Here is a 16,601-nt window from a genome sequence, read left to right as displayed (position 1 = left end):
ATGTTTTATACACTGGTGGTCCTCAAGTTACGACCACAGTTGAGCCCAAAATTTCTATTGCTAAGTGAGATGTTTGTTAAGTGAGTTTTGCCCCATTTTACCACTTTTCTTGCCATTCTTCTTAAGCAAATCACAGCAGTTGTCAAGTTAATAACACGGTTGTTAAGTGAATCTGGTTTCCTCCTTGACTTTGCTTGTCAGAAGGTCGCAAAAGAGGATCACATGACCCCCAGGACACCGCAACCGTCATAAGTATGAACCGGTTGCCAATTTCTGAATTTTGATCACATGACCATGGGAGTGCCGCAATGGTTGTAAGAGTGAAAAAATGGTCATAAATCACATTTTTCAGTGCCATTGTAACTTTGAACGGTCACTAAGCTTTAAATTGTGGACTACCTGTATTTCAGGTTTCCCATTTGACAGAATGAGCCCAACTTCCTTCTGAGCCAACATTCCAAAAAATGAGTCAAAATCAACAAAACAAACCTACCATGTAGTGAACCAAATTGCAGGCCCATCTTTCACTGAATTTTTTATTATCACTAGCTCAGTGGTGGGTTTCAAATTTTTTTACTACCGGTTCTGTGGGTGTGGCTTGGTGGGTGTGGCATGGCTTGGTGGGCGTGGCAGGGGAAGGATACTGTAAAATCTCCATTCCCTCCCTAATCCAGGGGAAGGTAACTACAAAATCCCCATTTCCTCCCAATCAGCTGGGACTTGAGAGGCAGAGAAAGATGGGGGTGGGGCCAGTCAGAATTTTTACTACCGGTTCTCCGAACTACTCAAAACTTCCGCTACCGGTTCTCCAGAACTGGTCAGAACCTGCTGAAACCCACCTCTGCACTAGCTGTCATCCTTCAGAGTCTTCCCATGTCCTCCAGTTATTAATATCCCTTGATGAATCTGTTAGCAATCAAACTTGCCCATACCCTGGAGGGATTTATGTATTCCTTTGTCAATGGATGTTAGACAGGAAGGGAGGTCATCATGGGTGAATAGACTAGACCAGTGATGGCGAACCTTTTCAGCACTGAGTGCCCAAACTGGAATGCGCGTGCATATGGGAGCACCGGAAACCCAATGACCAGCTGGCTGGCATGCACATGTCTGTTTTTTTGGCCGTTTTTGGCCATATTTCGGGTCATTTCTGGGGGTGTTTTCAGGCCATTTTTCAGGCCCTTTTCCAGCACTCAAGAGCCCGCGAAGACCAGCTGCCAGAATAGCAGCTGGCAATGGCGCGCATGCCCACAGAGAGGGCTCTTGTGTGCCACCTCTGGCACGCATGCCATAGGTTCGCCATCACAGGACTAGACAGAGAAGACGTAGAAGGGATAGTGTTAGGATCCAAGGAGCAGTTGCCCAATGGATGTGGATAATCTGTAGGATCACAGTCACTAGGCCCCCTGGAACCTACCACAGCAATTTCCCATCAGGACTGTTGATAATGCCTGGTTGATGCCTTAACTACTAAGTCCCTCAGATCTGGAAATGGCAACCAAATGAACAGGAAGAGCATAAGCAGGTCTATTCGAACGGAACAGTTTTGCTCTGATGTTGTTCAGTTTAAAGAAGGTGGGCGACCACAATCCCTAAGATGTTGTCTTATGCTGTCTTTGCCAGAAATAGTTGCTTGTTTGCATTTGTTGCACTTCCAGATTATACATGTCCCGTGTTCATTCCCCCTCTTAGAGAGTCTCTCTTCTCATTCCTTTCCTTTCCCCCATTGATCCACACTTTCCTTCTCATTTACCATGCTGCCCTGCAGCAATATCTGGACATGCCATGATAGAGCTGTGGTGGTGCAGTGGTTAGAATACAGTATTGCAGACTAATTCTGCCGGCTGCCAGCAGTTTGATTCCCATTGGCTCATGATTGACTCAGCCTTCCATCTTTCTGAGGTCGGTAAAATGAGGGCCCAGATTGTTGGGGGCAATATGCTGACTCTGTAAACCATTTAGAGAGGGCTGTAATGCCAAGTTTATCATGTTTTCTAGAGTGCAAATTTGCTGTGAATGCAACGGAAATGCCGATCAAGTCCTTAAGCATCATTTATGGATTTGTTAAGACTGCACCGTAAGTCAGGTTTTTTGGTGCCCAAATGAGGAAACCTAACTGGGATCAGTCACAGAAAGTTTAAGCTGATTGGTTCCTCCTGGTCCTTTCATAGAGGTTTAATGATCAGAGATCAGTCACCAGAAAACACCTGGGGCACAGATGCAGGCCAGTCACTGCAAATCATAGTTAAAGGAACAGCCTTCCCTGAGCTAGTATTCTCCAGATTCGATGGATCATGCACACCGATGGAATTTGTACTTCAAGCCACTTTCAGGGTCCTGCTTTAGGGAAACGGGCTAAAAAGATTAGTTAAAAAACCCCTGAGATCCTGTTCAAACTGGCCATCTCTTCATTTTAAGGTGTATACTATAGATGGAATTTGAATGTGATAAAACACATATCTAACTTTAGATGTGTCTCCAAAGATACTTGATTGCTTTGAACAAAGGCTATTTGGTGCCGTGTTCCATTCCATCTTGCTGGGTGTGTCATTTCAAAGATCCATTCATATATTTTATTCCCCATCCATTCCTGGTACTATTTTAGTATTAAGATAATTGTAGGAGGAAGTATAGAGGTTGCCTAGCAAACAGAAGGTTCTCCTCAATTGGCTTCTGTATAAATTAACCAAGAAGTAGTTTGGTTGGGGGGCAGGGAGGGGAAATTCTTTTCTTTCCTTTTCCTCCACAGTGAAGTGGGGAATAGCAGTATCTGATGACAATGTATGGTTGGAATAGATCTAGGAAAGTTGTACACTTATTTTGACTGCCTTGCCTAGGATCTAAATGGATATCCACTATATTCTGGGATGAATGAATTTCCAAAGGTGCTAGAAATTAGAACCATCGCCTTTACATAGGGTATAGCTCATGTGTAGAAATTGTGTGCCAACTGAGGCTGGGATCAGTAAATCCATTACTCTGAGGTTGTTGAGCAAGGAGTTGATGGTTTATTGTCCATAAAGTGGATAATCTCCAATACAGCCATGTCTGAAATGAGCAGGAATCTGTGTGTTGTGAATCAAATAGACTAGGGTAATAAAAATGTTTCAGTCAATAAATCTTGTTTTTATGCCTACAGCAAGTGTTGTTTCACTCAGACATTCTTTGGTAATACACACATTGCCTTATTTTGTAGCTAAGGCCCTGCCTGGTAGACCCCTTTTTCCTAACTGGGTTTGCTTATTGCACTAAATCCCAGCTTCTTCAATTATGGTTTGTGGAATAAGCTAGAGTAAACTGGGTGCCTATAATATTTAATTAAATAATGATTTACAAACCACAGTGGTGAGGTTCATATAGCAGGCTAAGCTATAACTTTTACTATGCCAACCCAGTCCTATCATCATAGTTATAAAGCGCTGATAAACCATTTAAAATATCCTTACACTGTCTTAAATTTACTTTTTATCCTACTTGATGTGCCACACACACAGATGCAGACTTTCATAGACAAAATGATTCTTGTATAGCTTCCCATTGCCAAAGTGGTTATTCAATTATATGAACTACAGGAAGATAATCATTTTCCAAGGATGGGTATGACCTGCTAAGATCTGTTTTAGGCCCAGTGCTCTTCAACATCTTCATCAATGACTTGGACGAGGGGATAGATGGGGAACTCATCAAATTTGCAGATGACACCAAGCTGGCAGGAATAGCCAACACTCCAGAAGATAGACTCAAGCTACAGAAGGATCTTGACAGACTTGAACATTGGGCGCTATCTAACAAAACAAAATCCAAAAGTGAAAAAAACAAGGTTCTATATTTAGGGAAGAAAAACAAAATGGACAGGTACCGTATATGTGGTACCTTGCTCAATAGTAGTAACTGTGAGACGGATCTTGGAGTCCTAGTGGAAAACCATTTAGATATGAGCCAGCAGTGTGCAGCAGCTGCCAAAAAAGCCAACACAGTTCTAGGCTGCATAAACAGAGGGATAGAATCAAGATCACGTGAAGAGTTAATACCACTTTATAATGCCTTGGTAAGGCCACACTTGGGATGTTGCATTCAGTTTTGGTCACCATGATGTAAAAAAGATGTTGAGACTCTAGAAAGAATGCAGAGAAGAGCAACAAAGATGATTAGGGGACTGGAGGCTAAAACATATGAAGTTGCAGGAACTGGGTATGTCTAGTTTGATGAAGAGAAGGACTGGGGGAGACATGATAGCTGTGTTCCAATATCTCAGAGGTGGCCACAAAGAAGAGGGAATCAAACTATTCTTCAAAGCACCTGAGGGTAGAACAAGAAGCAATGGGTGGAAAGTCATCAAGGAGAGAAACAATTTAGAACTAAGGAGAAATTTCCTGACAGAACAATTAATCTGGATCTGCCTTGTTCTGCAGCAACTTGAAACGCTACTTCGTCTTCTAATGGCACACCTTTCCATTATTTGAAGATGTTTTATTGTTGGAGTTTTAGGTTCATCTTCACTATATCTGTCCTTTAATTTAAATTTTCTGGGGTTTTAAATTTGAGCCAAATTTATTGTAATTATTTTAAATTTTAATTGCTGTTTTGTCTTGTGTTTTTAAATAGGCTGTACACCGCCCTGAGTCCTTCGGGAGAAGGGTGGTATAGAAATAAAATAATAATAATAATAATAATAATAATAATAATTATTATTATTATTATTATTATTATTATTATTATTATTATTATTATTATTATTATTATTATTATTATTATTATTATTATTATTATTATTATTTTCCATCATCCCTCCAGGGTTGAACATTGGGCGTTTCCAACCAGCAAACACAATGTAGGGGAAGGGAAGGGGAGGGGGGAGCGTGTGAATGTGAGTGTACACAGGACAAACCAAGACGCACGTGACTGGGATTCCCACCCCCCACCCCCACGCCCGCCCCGGTAGCGCGTGGATATCGAGGGAGCCAGCAGAGGGCTCCGGCTTGCCGATTTCCAGGCTTTTGGGGGCTGCGGGTCTTCCCACTCGCCTCTTTTTGTTCGCCGGTTGTATCCGGGGTTGAGCTTCCTGGGTCGGGGAGGTGGCGGCTGAAACCCGAGCGATCAGGGCAGCCCACCTCCCAAAAGAGACCAGCCGGAGCTGCACCTCCCTTCGTAAGCGGGGCTTAAGAGACGGCTGCAAACAGCCGAGCGGGAGCGACGGCATCGACGGTGCTCACGAACAGCTGGAAACTCCGGAACTTCGAAGGTGAAGTCTGGGAGGAGAAAAACCCAGGTTACTCTCCGGTGGGAGAAGAGGAAGAGCCGAAAGGAGCAGCAGCCTCCAGAGGACGGAGGCGAAGCTGGAAGCCGCTGGGCTTCCTTGAGAGCGAGTCCCGTTGAATTCAGGGTTGGAAGTTAATTTGAAACTGGAGTAATCCCTTTTGCAAGATCCGACGGCTCCTCTCTTCATCCTTGTTTCCTCCGGCGGCCAGCCATGCCCCTACTGGAAATGCCATCAGAACATCAGCCCTTTTTCCCCCTGCTGGACGTCCTCTGTAACTGATTTCAGAGGTAGCTTGCCTTTGGATATGGAAGCTCTACACCGCCGTCCTGACAGTGAGCCGTTGATAACCTCCCATCTTCCATTCTATGCTAGTCGCTTCTTGTGGGTGTAAATTCTGTAAGTTGATTATACACTCTGCGAAGAAACGCTTCCCTTCATTGGCAGTGGTGAAATCCATTTTTTTTTACTACCGGTTCTGTGGGCATGGCTTGGTGGGTGTGGCAGGTGAAGGATACTGCAAAATCCCCATTCCCTCCCCACTCCTGGGGGGGAGGATATTGCAAAATCTCCATTCCAATCCCACCCTGGGGCCAGACAGAGGTAGTATTTGCTGGTTCTCCGAACTACTCAAAATTTCCGCTACCGGTTCTCCAGAACCTGTCAGAACCTGCTGGATTTCACCCCTGTTCATTGGCCTTCAAGCTCTTTCCAGGGCCCCTTAAGATGCAAAGGTTGGCCTGGGCTTTCTCTGTTTCTCTTATATGGGCAGCTTTCTTAGGACCTACAACAGAGGTTCATTTACTGCTAGGACGCATAATGCATTGCTATAGCTTACCCTTCTACTAGAGGTGGTATTCAGCAGGTTCTGACCAGTTCTGGAGAACCGGTAGCAGAAATTTTGAGTAGTTCGTAGAACTGGTAAATACCACTTCTGACTGGCCCCGCCCCCATCTATTCGCTGCCTCCTGAGTCCCAGCTGATTGGGAGGGAATGGGGATTTTGCAGTAACCTTTCCCTGTTGTGGGGAGGGAATGGCGATTTTACAGTGTCCTTCCCCTGGAGTGGGGAGGGAATGGAGATTTTATAATATCCTTCCACCAAGCCAAGCCACACCCACCAAGCAATGCCCACAGAACCGGTAATAAACAATTTTGAATCTCACCACTGCCTTCTACTTCCAGTTACTCTGCCAATCAACCTTTCCCTTAGTGGGTGCCTTTCAGAGGAGTTGAGCTTGCAATGTGGTTTGCCCAGCAAGCTTAAGCCTGGTTAATCAAAAACCTACCATCCGTATTGATACATGTTCAGCTTGGCTAATTTTAACCCATGATCAGTTTTGGGGTGGATTAATAAGTTGTGCCGACCCAACCCATTAGTTGGTGATTGAAGGTATTCTCTACACCGAAAAAATGGATAATCAAATAATATATGTACCGAGCTCAGCTCTAGATTTTATTTATTAAATTTATATGCTGCCCATCTCGCAGTTCGAGGCGATTCTCAGCGGCTTACAGTATAATAAAACAGCTTTAAAAACAATAATGAATATAAAAACAGCTTAAAATGACAAAAAATTAAAACGAACTAAAACAACCCATGGGTTTGAATTCTCACCCACACAGGCCAAAGGAGAATCTAGTGAAATGCTGAATTGTGCCCGCTTGGAGAAAGCTACTGTACTAATCATCGTCTTTGCAATTAATAGGCCACTCATTTAAAATCAGTTAAAGAAAGAAGAAGGACCAACCAATTACATGGCATGTACTGCTGAATTAACTTGACATGCTAAGCCATAAACTGGAGAGGGTCCACATGCAAAGCTAAAATGTGGCTGGGTATTTTATGGTTCAGGCACTGTGTAAACCTAGGCAACAGTTTATGAACCATAATTGGGAGGTATGTATACACAGTCATAAAAGGTTTTGTCCAGCTGCACTTCAGTCTGTTGTGCACAGGTAGTCCTTGACTTGCAACTATTCATTTAGCGATCATTCATAATACAATGTCACTGAAAAAAAGTGGCTTATAACCGTTTTTCACACTTATGACCATTGCAGCATTCCTCAAGTCATGTGATCAAAATTCAGGGACTTGGCAACTGGCATTAATTTACAATAGTTGCAGCGTCCCGAGTCATGTGATTGTCACTTGTGACCTTGCTAGCCAGCTTTCGACAAACAAAGTCAGAGGAGAAAGATGGATTATTCTCAAACATTTTTTATATTAGGTTATAAAGTATTATAATATGCAAACCACAAAAGTAAATAAAAGAGCAGTGAAAGAGGAGGGGAAGGGAAAGAGAGAAGTGAGGAGAGGTAGGGAAAAAAGAAAAGAAAAGCATTGACTTCCGACTCTGCAGTAGAATAGGGCATTAACATCAAAGAGCCTTGATAGTACAGTGGTCTAAGCACCCTGTTATTAACACAGCTGCCTGCAATTACTGCTGGTTCGAATCTCACCAGGCTCAAGGTTGACTCAGCCTTCCATCCTTTCTAAGGTAGGTAAATTGAGGACCCAGTTTGTGGGGGCAATAAGCTGACTTTGTATAAATATACAAAAGAATGAAGGCTATTGCTTAACGCATTGTAAGCTGCCCTGAGTCTCTGGAGAAGGGCGGCATATAAATCAAATTTAAAAAAAAATCATAGCTTTTTGTTTTTCCATAACAATATGAACACGCCATTTCTATAAAGATCTATCAATCTAATCTGTAAAACTCAAAGTCAAAATTAAGCTGGAATTTTAATGACCGCACTTAACAATTGTGGCAAAAAGCTCATAAAAATCAGGTGTGACTCACTTAACAACCACCTTGCTTAGCAATGGAAATTCTGGTCTCAATTGTGGTCATGTTGAGGACTACTTGTAAACATAGTCACTGCAGGGGTGAAATCCAGCAGGTTCTGACAAGTTCTGGAGAACCGGTAGCAGAAATTTTGAGCAGTTCGGAGAACTGGCAAATACCACCTCTGGCTGGCCCCAGAGTGGGGTGGGAAGGGAGATTTTGCAATATCCTTTCCCCAGGAGTGGGAAGGGAATGGGGATTTTGCAATATCCTTTTCCCAGGAGTGGGGAGGGAATGGGGATTTTGCAGTATCCTTCCCCCGCCACGCCCACCAAGCCACACCACGCCCACCAAGCCACGCCCATAGAACCGGTAGTAAAAAAAATTGGATTTCACCACTGAGTCACTGTATTTGATTTGGTAAACAAAGGTCCAGCAAAATATGGCCTCATTCAGCATAGGGAACTCCGTTATCAATTGCAATCTGCAAGAGTAAGACTAGATTTACCAGTTTTCTAATAATGTCCCCCAGGGCCTCATTTTTGCTCTTATTTCCTTATGGAAGAGAAAGTCCATTTGTACTCAGGCTCCCCGTTGTCCAGGAGCAAATTCTTGCTCCTTGTGACCCCTGTAGTCCAAATAACGCAATCATGCTTCACACAACAGAATTCTCTCTCTGTCCTGCCACTTGGCTCAGCATGCAGGACGTTGTCATTTCAGGGTTGGCGATATTCACAGAAGCACCTGATCATCAACGTCATGCAGGAAAACTATGAAAATGTGATCTCACTGGGTGAGTAGCTCCTCATCCACCAGGATGTTGCTGTGTCATCTCTCCTGACTCTGCTCCTAGCCTTAATCCATTGCTGCAATTTCCATCCAAAAGTTGAATTTTGAAAATGGTCCTTATGTAAAGCAAACAGATAAGCCACGCTTAACATTTTGGGGATGGGATGTGGGTTGATCGAGCGATGCAGCACAGTAAGTGAGAGTTGGTTTATTGGTATGGAGAACTTCCTTGATTTTTAATTAAATTGTGATCTGTTTATGGCAGCAATCCTGGTTGGAAGAGACTCTGAGGGCTGACAAATGGAACCCTGACAGCCAGGGTACATTGTTGGGCTGCCCCACTGGGTGACACAAAATAGCAATAGCACTTAGACTTATATACCGCTTCACAGTGCTTTACAGGCCTCTCTAAGCGGTTTACAGAGTCAGCATATTGCCCCCAACAATCTGGGTCCTCATTTTACCGACCTTGGAAAGATGGAAAGCTCAGCCAACCTTGAGCCAGGGAGAATCGAACTGCTGGCAGTCGGCAGAATTACCCTGCAATACTGCCTTCTAACCACTGCGCCACCATGACTCTAAAAATTGGTGGTGCCTTGAGTTTGACACCCCTGCTTTAGCTAGTCCCTCTTTCTTTCCAACCAGTCTCACAGATTTATTATTGTAGGTATCAGATGAAGGGAATATTTTACGTTTGCCTGCTTGAGTTCCTTGATATCAATGTAACAAGTGGTACCTTGATGTCTTCTGATGTGCAACCTCCATTTCTCCCATCTGCAGCAGAGGAAATTGCAATCAGTTGGCCTCGGATAACTGCCTTTGCTGAGTCCCACAGAAGAAGAGGACTTGGGCCTGGTAGGTTTGCAGGGAGGAGGAAGACTCTCCCTGTCTCTGAATAAGTGCTCAAGTTCCCTGAAACCTGGATTCCTTTCCCCTATAATCAGAGAGCCAGTTTGGTGTAGCGGTTAAGGCACTAAGGTAGAAACCAGGAGACTGTGAGTTCTAGTCCTGTCTTAGGCATGAAAGTTGGCTGATTGGCTTTGGGCCTGTCACTCTCTCAGACCAACTCGCCTCACAGGGTTATTGTTATGAGGGAAATAGAGGGAGGGAGGCATATTAGATACGTTCGCTGCCTTGAGTTATTTATAAAAAAATAACGAAGCAGGAATATAAATTAAATACATTTACCTAGGACATGCCAAAAACAGCTGGAGCAGGCTGCATTTTACCCTGAGGCTACTATCTTAGGTTAAGGCCATTTCTGGAGTTTATCCTTGAAAAAGGGACTTTTTTTCCAGTCGTATTTTTTGTAATGCCATGAAGAACTTTATTATTTATTTATTTATTAGTTTGATTTATATGCCGCCCTTCTCCGGAGACTCACGGCGGCTTACAATGCTTTTAAGCAATAGCCTTCATACTTTTGTATATACCTGCTTAGTAGGGCTTTTGCCCCCCCTCAAGCGGTGTTCTTTTTTATACAAAGTCAGTTTATTGCCCTCACAAACCAGGTCCTCATTTTACCTACCTCGGAAGGATGGAAGGCTGAGTCAACCTTGAGCCTGGTGAGATTTGAACTCGCAGTAATTGCAGGCAGCTGGCAGCTAAATACTACTTTAACATTAGTTTAGTCCACTGCACCATGAGGCTTTCACTTTACAAAACATCTACCTACATTGCTATTAGGATACTGCAATAGTAATAGCACTTAGACATATATACCGCTTTACAGTGCTTTTATAGCTCTCTCTAAGCAGTTTTACAGAGTCAGCATATTGCCCCCAACACTCTGGGTCCTCATTTCCCCCCCCTCGGAACGATGGAAGGCTGAATCAACCTTGAGCCTGGTTGGATTTGAACTGCCAAATTGCAATCAGCCGGCAGGTAGCAGAAGTAGGCTGCAGTACTGCACTCTAACCACTGCGCCACCGAGGCTTTTATTGCATCTGTTTTTCTTTGTAATAGTTTTCTGATGTGGCTTCTTTTTTATATTTTACTTTTACTGTCGTCAGCCACATGGACATTGTATCTAAAGTGGAAGGAAAGGCAGCATGGACATCCAAATAGTATGACCGCAATATCAGTGGATCGCAGCAGTAGTTACGTCAGCACAGTTTTTCTGAACTTGAGGCTCTTCAGGCATACTGACTTACGACTTCCATAATTCTTACCCAGCACAACCCTTGGATGCTCTGGTGGGAATTATTGGAGTTGCTATCTAACAGATTTGGAAAATCTCAAGTGGAAGAAGTTGGGCTAATTCAATAGGCAAGTGGCCGACTTCTCCCCAGTGTCCTGTTGCTCTTGTATTTGGCTGACATTTGGAAATAAGGTTTGCCAACACTTTAGCTAGCCTTTGTAGCTGTGTCTCTATAGGCGACTTTATACCCAAAGCATTTTTTTCCTTCCCTTCAATCATGTCCAATTCTTGCAGACTCTGGACAAGCTCTTTGCAGTTTTCTTCGCAAGGTTTTCCAGAAGTGGTTTGCCATTGCCTCCTTCCTATGGCTGAGAGAAAGTGACTGGCTTGAAGTCACCCACTTAGCTTTGTGCTTTAGGTGGGACTAGAACTCACAGTCTCCCAGTTTCTAGCCTGACGTCTTCACCACTACATGAAATAGGGTCTCCATCCAAAGCATGTCCAGAATAATTTAATAGTAACCATGCTCTGAAAAGCTTTTCTGGCTGATTTGTACCCGAAACATTGTACCCAAGACATTAAAAGAACCTGGTGGCGCGGCAGACTAAAGCACTATTATTAACAGTTATTAACATCAGCTGCCTGCAATTACTGCAAGTTCAAATCTCACCAGGCTCAAGGTTGACTCAGCCTTCCATCCTTTCTAAGGTAGGTAAAATGAGGACCCAGATTGTGGGGGCAATAAGCTGACTTTGTATAAAAAAGATACAAAAGTATGAAGGCTATTGCTTAACTCATTGTAAGCCACCCTGAGTCTCCGGAGAAGGGCGGCATATAAATTAAATTTAAAAAAAAATTAAGGCATTAGAGAAATTCAACATTTTTTTCTCTACCTGGATCGGTTGTCAAAGCCATGCAGAAACTCTCTGTTTGCATTTGTGTCTCTGTGGTGCAGTCATGGAGTCTGAACGGAGCCAAGCACCACAGGCCCAGTTGCAGAGCCAAGCAGCTGGCCCAAGCGAAAGCGGACTCAATGCTGACCTCCGTCGCCAGCTGGGCTTCATCCTTCAGACGGCGGGCAGGAGCCAAGTGGAGAAGATGCTGCGGGAACTGGTGAAGGAGCAGAGCCAGGAAGGGAAGCGGAAAGCAAGGAAGAAGGCACCTAAGAATCACAAAGATGAAGGTGAGATGGTCTCCTTGCAGGAACTGTGGGAATACTGAGAATGAAGGGGACGACACTGTGCAAAATAACAGGGAAAGCATCTACAGAGGGAGTCAAGCGGGAACAGATTGGGGGAGACCTGGCTCAATAGCTGTAATTGTGAGAGAGATCTAATGGACAATCACTTAAATATGAGCCAGCAGCGGTGGTGGGTTCCTCCCGGTTCCACCGAGCTGGTAGCGGTGACGATATGACGTCACTGAACCAGTTCTGCCCCGCCCCCGGTGCGTTAGTCTTACCTTTTATTTGGCCCCACCCCCAATCTATTGCTGCCTCCTGAGTCCCAGCTGATCAGCTAGAAGGAAAAAAATTGTTTAAACTCTTGCCACGGGGCTTCAAAGGGCCGCCCTACAGCTGATCAGTGGTAAAAGGTAGTGTGGTGGCAGACCGGTGCCTCCAAAAACAAATGAGTAGACCGGTGCCTGCAAAAACAAATGGGTAGACCAGTATAGCTCTGCAAGCAGTTAAAAGCCTGGTAGACCAGTACCTCTGCTAAATCCTAAAGAATTGTCACATGACCATCAAGCCACACCCACAAAATAAGCCACGCCTACAGAACCGGTAGTAAAAAAATTTAGAACCCACCCCTGGCCAGCAGTGTGCTGCAGCAGCCAAAACAGCTAACACAATCCTAGGTTGCATTAACAAAAGGATAGAATCAAGATTATATGAAGAATTGTTGTTGTTGTTAGTTGCGAAGTCGTGTCTCTGTTTTCACTGGCAGAGGCACTGCGGGCCAGTCCTTTGCTGTTTCCAGGGCGGCCCCACAGGCCAGATCTAAGCATCCGGTGGGCCAGATCTGGTCCCCGGGCCTTGAGTTGGATACCCCTGCACTAGATGGTAGCAAAGAGATGCAGAAAATTATCCTTGTTTGTGCCTAATGGTGATCTGGATTATCGCAGCCCTCTTTTTGTATCTGTGGACGATGGAGCTGGTAGGAGGGCTACTCCCAAAGCCCTGAAGGACGTCACTTTGAGAAAACTAATCATTTGGAGTTGGTCCTGCTGCTTCTTATCTTCCTATTTCTATTCCAGCTGTTGGGGAGAACGAAGAAGAGCTGCAGCCAGAACAAGACCGTGCGGAGAAGGGGGCATCGCCCTCAAGGAGATCTATCAGCCCAGATGAGGCTTGTACAAGCAGCAATTGGTGCCCGCAGAGCCTAAAGGACCAGCAGCCTCCTCAAGAATCCGCAGTGCATCAGCAGGAAGGGAAGAATTCCGACAGCCAAAGGCACCTGGAAAAGTCTGGGGTGTGTGTGGAGTGTGTGAAGAAAAGCATGAGTGGTAGTGGACGAGGCCATGGTAAGCCCACACCAGAGAGGCCACACCAATGCACCGAGTGTGGACGTTGCTTCCGGCAACACTCCATCCTGGCTAAACATCAGAAGATCCATACGGGGGAGAAGCCCTACCTGTGTGTGGCTTGTGGCAAGAGATTCAACCGCAGCTCCAACCTGGTGCAGCACCAGCGTGTGCATACAGGGGAGCGTCCCTTTCCCTGCACAGCCTGTGGCAAGGCTTTCACCCAGAAATCGGATCTGGAGCGTCATCAGCGGGTGCACACAGGGGAGCGGCCATACATCTGCCAAGACTGTGGGAAATGCTTCTCCGTCAGCTCCCACCTCGACCGGCATAGGCGCACCCACCAGGATAACCCTCAGGAGCAGCCTTCGGCCACCTCTCTGGTCCCCGTTACCCACTACTGTCCCGACTGTGGGAAATGTTTCAGACAACGTTCTGCTCTCGCTAAGCACCGTAAAACCCATTCGGGCGAGCGCCCCTACCCCTGCAGTGCCTGTGGCAAGCGGTTCAGCCGCAGCTCCAACCTGGCGCAGCACCAGCGCATTCACACGGGGGAGCGCCCGTTCCCGTGTGCCGACTGTGGCAAGAGGTTCATCCAGCGTTCTGACCTGGAGCGCCACCAGCGGGTGCACACTGGGGAACGCCCGTATACCTGTGCTCAGTGCGGCCGGGGTTTTTCCGTGAGTTCCCATCTCGACCGCCACCAGAGAGTCCACCAAGCCCTCGCGGTAGCTGCAGCTGCCCACTGCTGCCCCGAACACGTGAAAGGGTTCCTCCTCAGCAGTGGGGCCAAGCAGACCCTGAAATACCAGCTGTACGGCAGCAAAGGACGTCTCACTCGCAGCAGCCATTGCTTGGACTGTGGGAAGAGCCTGAGCAAGCTTCCCGCTCAGCCCGCGGGGCTTGTGGTCGAGAAGCCCTACAAGTGTGAGGGTTGCGGGAAGGCCTTTGCCCAGCGCTCAGCGCTGATGAAGCACCAGCGCATCCACACCGGAGAGAAGCCTTTCTCCTGCGGGGAATGTGGCAAAGGCTTCATCCAGAAGTCGGATCTGACCATCCACCAGCGCATGCACACGGGGGAGAAGCCGTACCGCTGTGACACCTGTGGCAAGTGCTTCAGTGTCAGTTCCAACTTGCTGACTCACCAGCGTACCCATCTGGGGGAGAAGCCCTACACCTGTGGGGAGTGTGGCAAGGCCTTCGTCCAGCGCTCGGAGCTGACCATCCACCAGCGCACCCACACCGGGGAGAAGCCCTACAAATGCAGCCTCTGCAGCAAATGCTTCAGCCGCAGCTCTCACCTGAACCGTCACCGGCGCACCCATGGTGGCCAGAAGGACATAGCTGATCCAGTCCCTTCCCCATTGCTTGCCCCCAACCCCCACAAGCTAGGCATTCCTCTGCCCAGCTCTGTCTTCTCCACCTCCTTTTCATCTCCCAGTCCTCTCCCTCCCTTACCTGCCTTCCCTTCCTCGCCCTCCTCTCTTCCCCTCCCTGGTTTGGAGCTGCCTTGGACTCTCCCCTTCCCATCCCAGGGTTTTTCCCATCCAGCCTACATGCCCCCTGCTCCAGACACAGCCCAGGCTTCTCTCATCAACTAATTTTTCCCCTTCTCTCTATTCCTGCTCAGTGTCCTCCTTCTCTTCCTTCTAGCTGCCCTCCCAAATCTTTTCTGGTTTTGCTTCTTCCTTCTCCTTCCCTATTCACTGAGCTTCACTCTCTGTTCCCCTGCTCCGTTTTCACTGGCCATCCATGATGAAGCTGGAAAGGAGAAGCAGGCAGAAATGGGGGGGGGGGGAGAGGGGGCATGCATCAGTGAAGCAGGTTGCTCCAGAGCTGCACAATGCTTGGTCCTTCTTCCTGCCTTCTGCATCATTGTGAGACAGTATCAAACTCTCCGTCTTCCCACCAGGGTTAGAACCACTCTGGGTAGCAGCTTGGCTGGAAGAGAAAGAGGAAGTTGGCAGCTGTAGTAGCAAGGACACTGGTAAGCCTTGGCAGGTTGGGAGGGGGATATTAGCAGCTGCCCAATGATGCCAGCTTGGTCATCTGAGCTATCCATACCCCAGAGTATTGAATGCGCCTTCCTGTCTTTCCAGCCAACCTTGTCTACACATCTGGCAAGACAAGAAGGAATGAATCACAATAGGGTACAACATCCTGTGACCCTTGGCAGAATTCATGGCAAGGAATCGCATTTTTGAGGCTGCTTGATACGACAAACTCCGTGCAATTGGAAAACATCTGAGGAAAAAGATTGGGTAAGGAGGTTTTTTTTCTTGGACATATGAGCTTCTGCCCTGCTGTGTGCATATGTGTGTGTGTGTGAGGGGAAAGGAAGAGTCTGAATTTGATAATATCTTTCATTACATTCTGATGTAGTCAACTCTTCCACCCACAGAAGGCATCTGCAGGGAGAGTCAAAAAAATGATGATGGTAGACATGACCACAGGATGAAAACTCCACCCATTTCTATGAGCTTTGTTGACGAGGGGTTAGAATGCAGTATTTCAGGCAAATTCTTCCCACTCTGTCAGGAGTTCAATCCTGACCGACTCAAGGTTGACTCAGCCTTCCATCTCTCTGAAGTCAGTTAAATGAGGACCCAGAATTGTTGCGGGGAATATGGTGACATTATAAGTCACTCAGAGAGTACTGTAAAGTACCATGGAGCAGTATATAAATCTAGTGCTCTTGCTTATGCGCGTTGCAACACCACTAAAAAAAGGAACAGGGAAAGTCAAGATGGCGGCCGCCATCTTGACTTTTTTGACCTGCATAGACACTTGTGTCCCTACCTCATCCTCATTGAATGCCACTCATTCAATTCTTTGCAAAGATTTGGGAATCCTGAAGAGCAAAGATTGGAAACCTATTGCTTTCCAGAGGGTGCTAAACTACAAGTCCCAACAGCTCCTATGAGCATGGGTAGTGCTACAGTAAGGAAAGCCTCTTGGTGTCGTTTAGCAATTCCCTGTTTGAGTGAATTCTAAGCGCTCTCACCAAACTACAGTAGTGGCCAAAATTGCGGAAACCTTTTGGGGAAAAGTGTATTTTTGAGGTTTGATGGCTAATAACACCACTTTTTTTTTGGAGTAGTACC

At 46.1% G+C, this 16,601-nt stretch overlaps 1 protein-coding gene across 5 annotated transcripts in view; it reads left to right on the top strand.

Annotated features, from left to right (window-relative positions):
• The first annotated feature begins 4,945 nt into the window (after positions 1 to 4,945).
• Positions 4,946 to 16,601, top strand: part of LOC117674011 (uncharacterized) — a 16,149-nt gene continuing 4,493 nt past the window's right edge. The window contains exons 1-6 of one of the 5 annotated variants that reach the window (XM_060684244.2): positions 4,946 to 5,656; positions 8,766 to 8,838; positions 9,615 to 9,689; positions 11,930 to 12,157; positions 13,231 to 15,484; positions 15,597 to 15,758. In XM_060684244.2, coding sequence (XP_060540227.2) covers positions 8,805 to 8,838; positions 9,615 to 9,689; positions 11,930 to 12,157; positions 13,231 to 15,098 — 2,205 coding nt within the window. In that variant the 5' untranslated portion in view covers positions 4,946 to 5,656; positions 8,766 to 8,804 and the 3' untranslated portion in view covers positions 15,099 to 15,484; positions 15,597 to 15,758. The remainder of the gene's footprint in view (positions 5,657 to 8,765; positions 8,839 to 9,614; positions 9,690 to 11,929; positions 12,158 to 13,230; positions 15,485 to 15,596; positions 15,759 to 16,601) is intronic. The other 4 variants (XM_034431781.2, XM_034431782.3, XM_060684245.2 and 1 more) reach the window with 4 other exon arrangements.

Source organism: Pantherophis guttatus, chromosome 2, assembly GCF_059756535.1.
Source record: "Pantherophis guttatus breed Tessera chromosome 2, ASM5975653v1, whole genome shotgun sequence".
Lineage (NCBI taxonomy): Eukaryota > Metazoa > Chordata > Lepidosauria > Squamata > Colubridae > Pantherophis > Pantherophis guttatus.
This window is presented reverse-complemented; position numbering and strand designations above follow the sequence as displayed.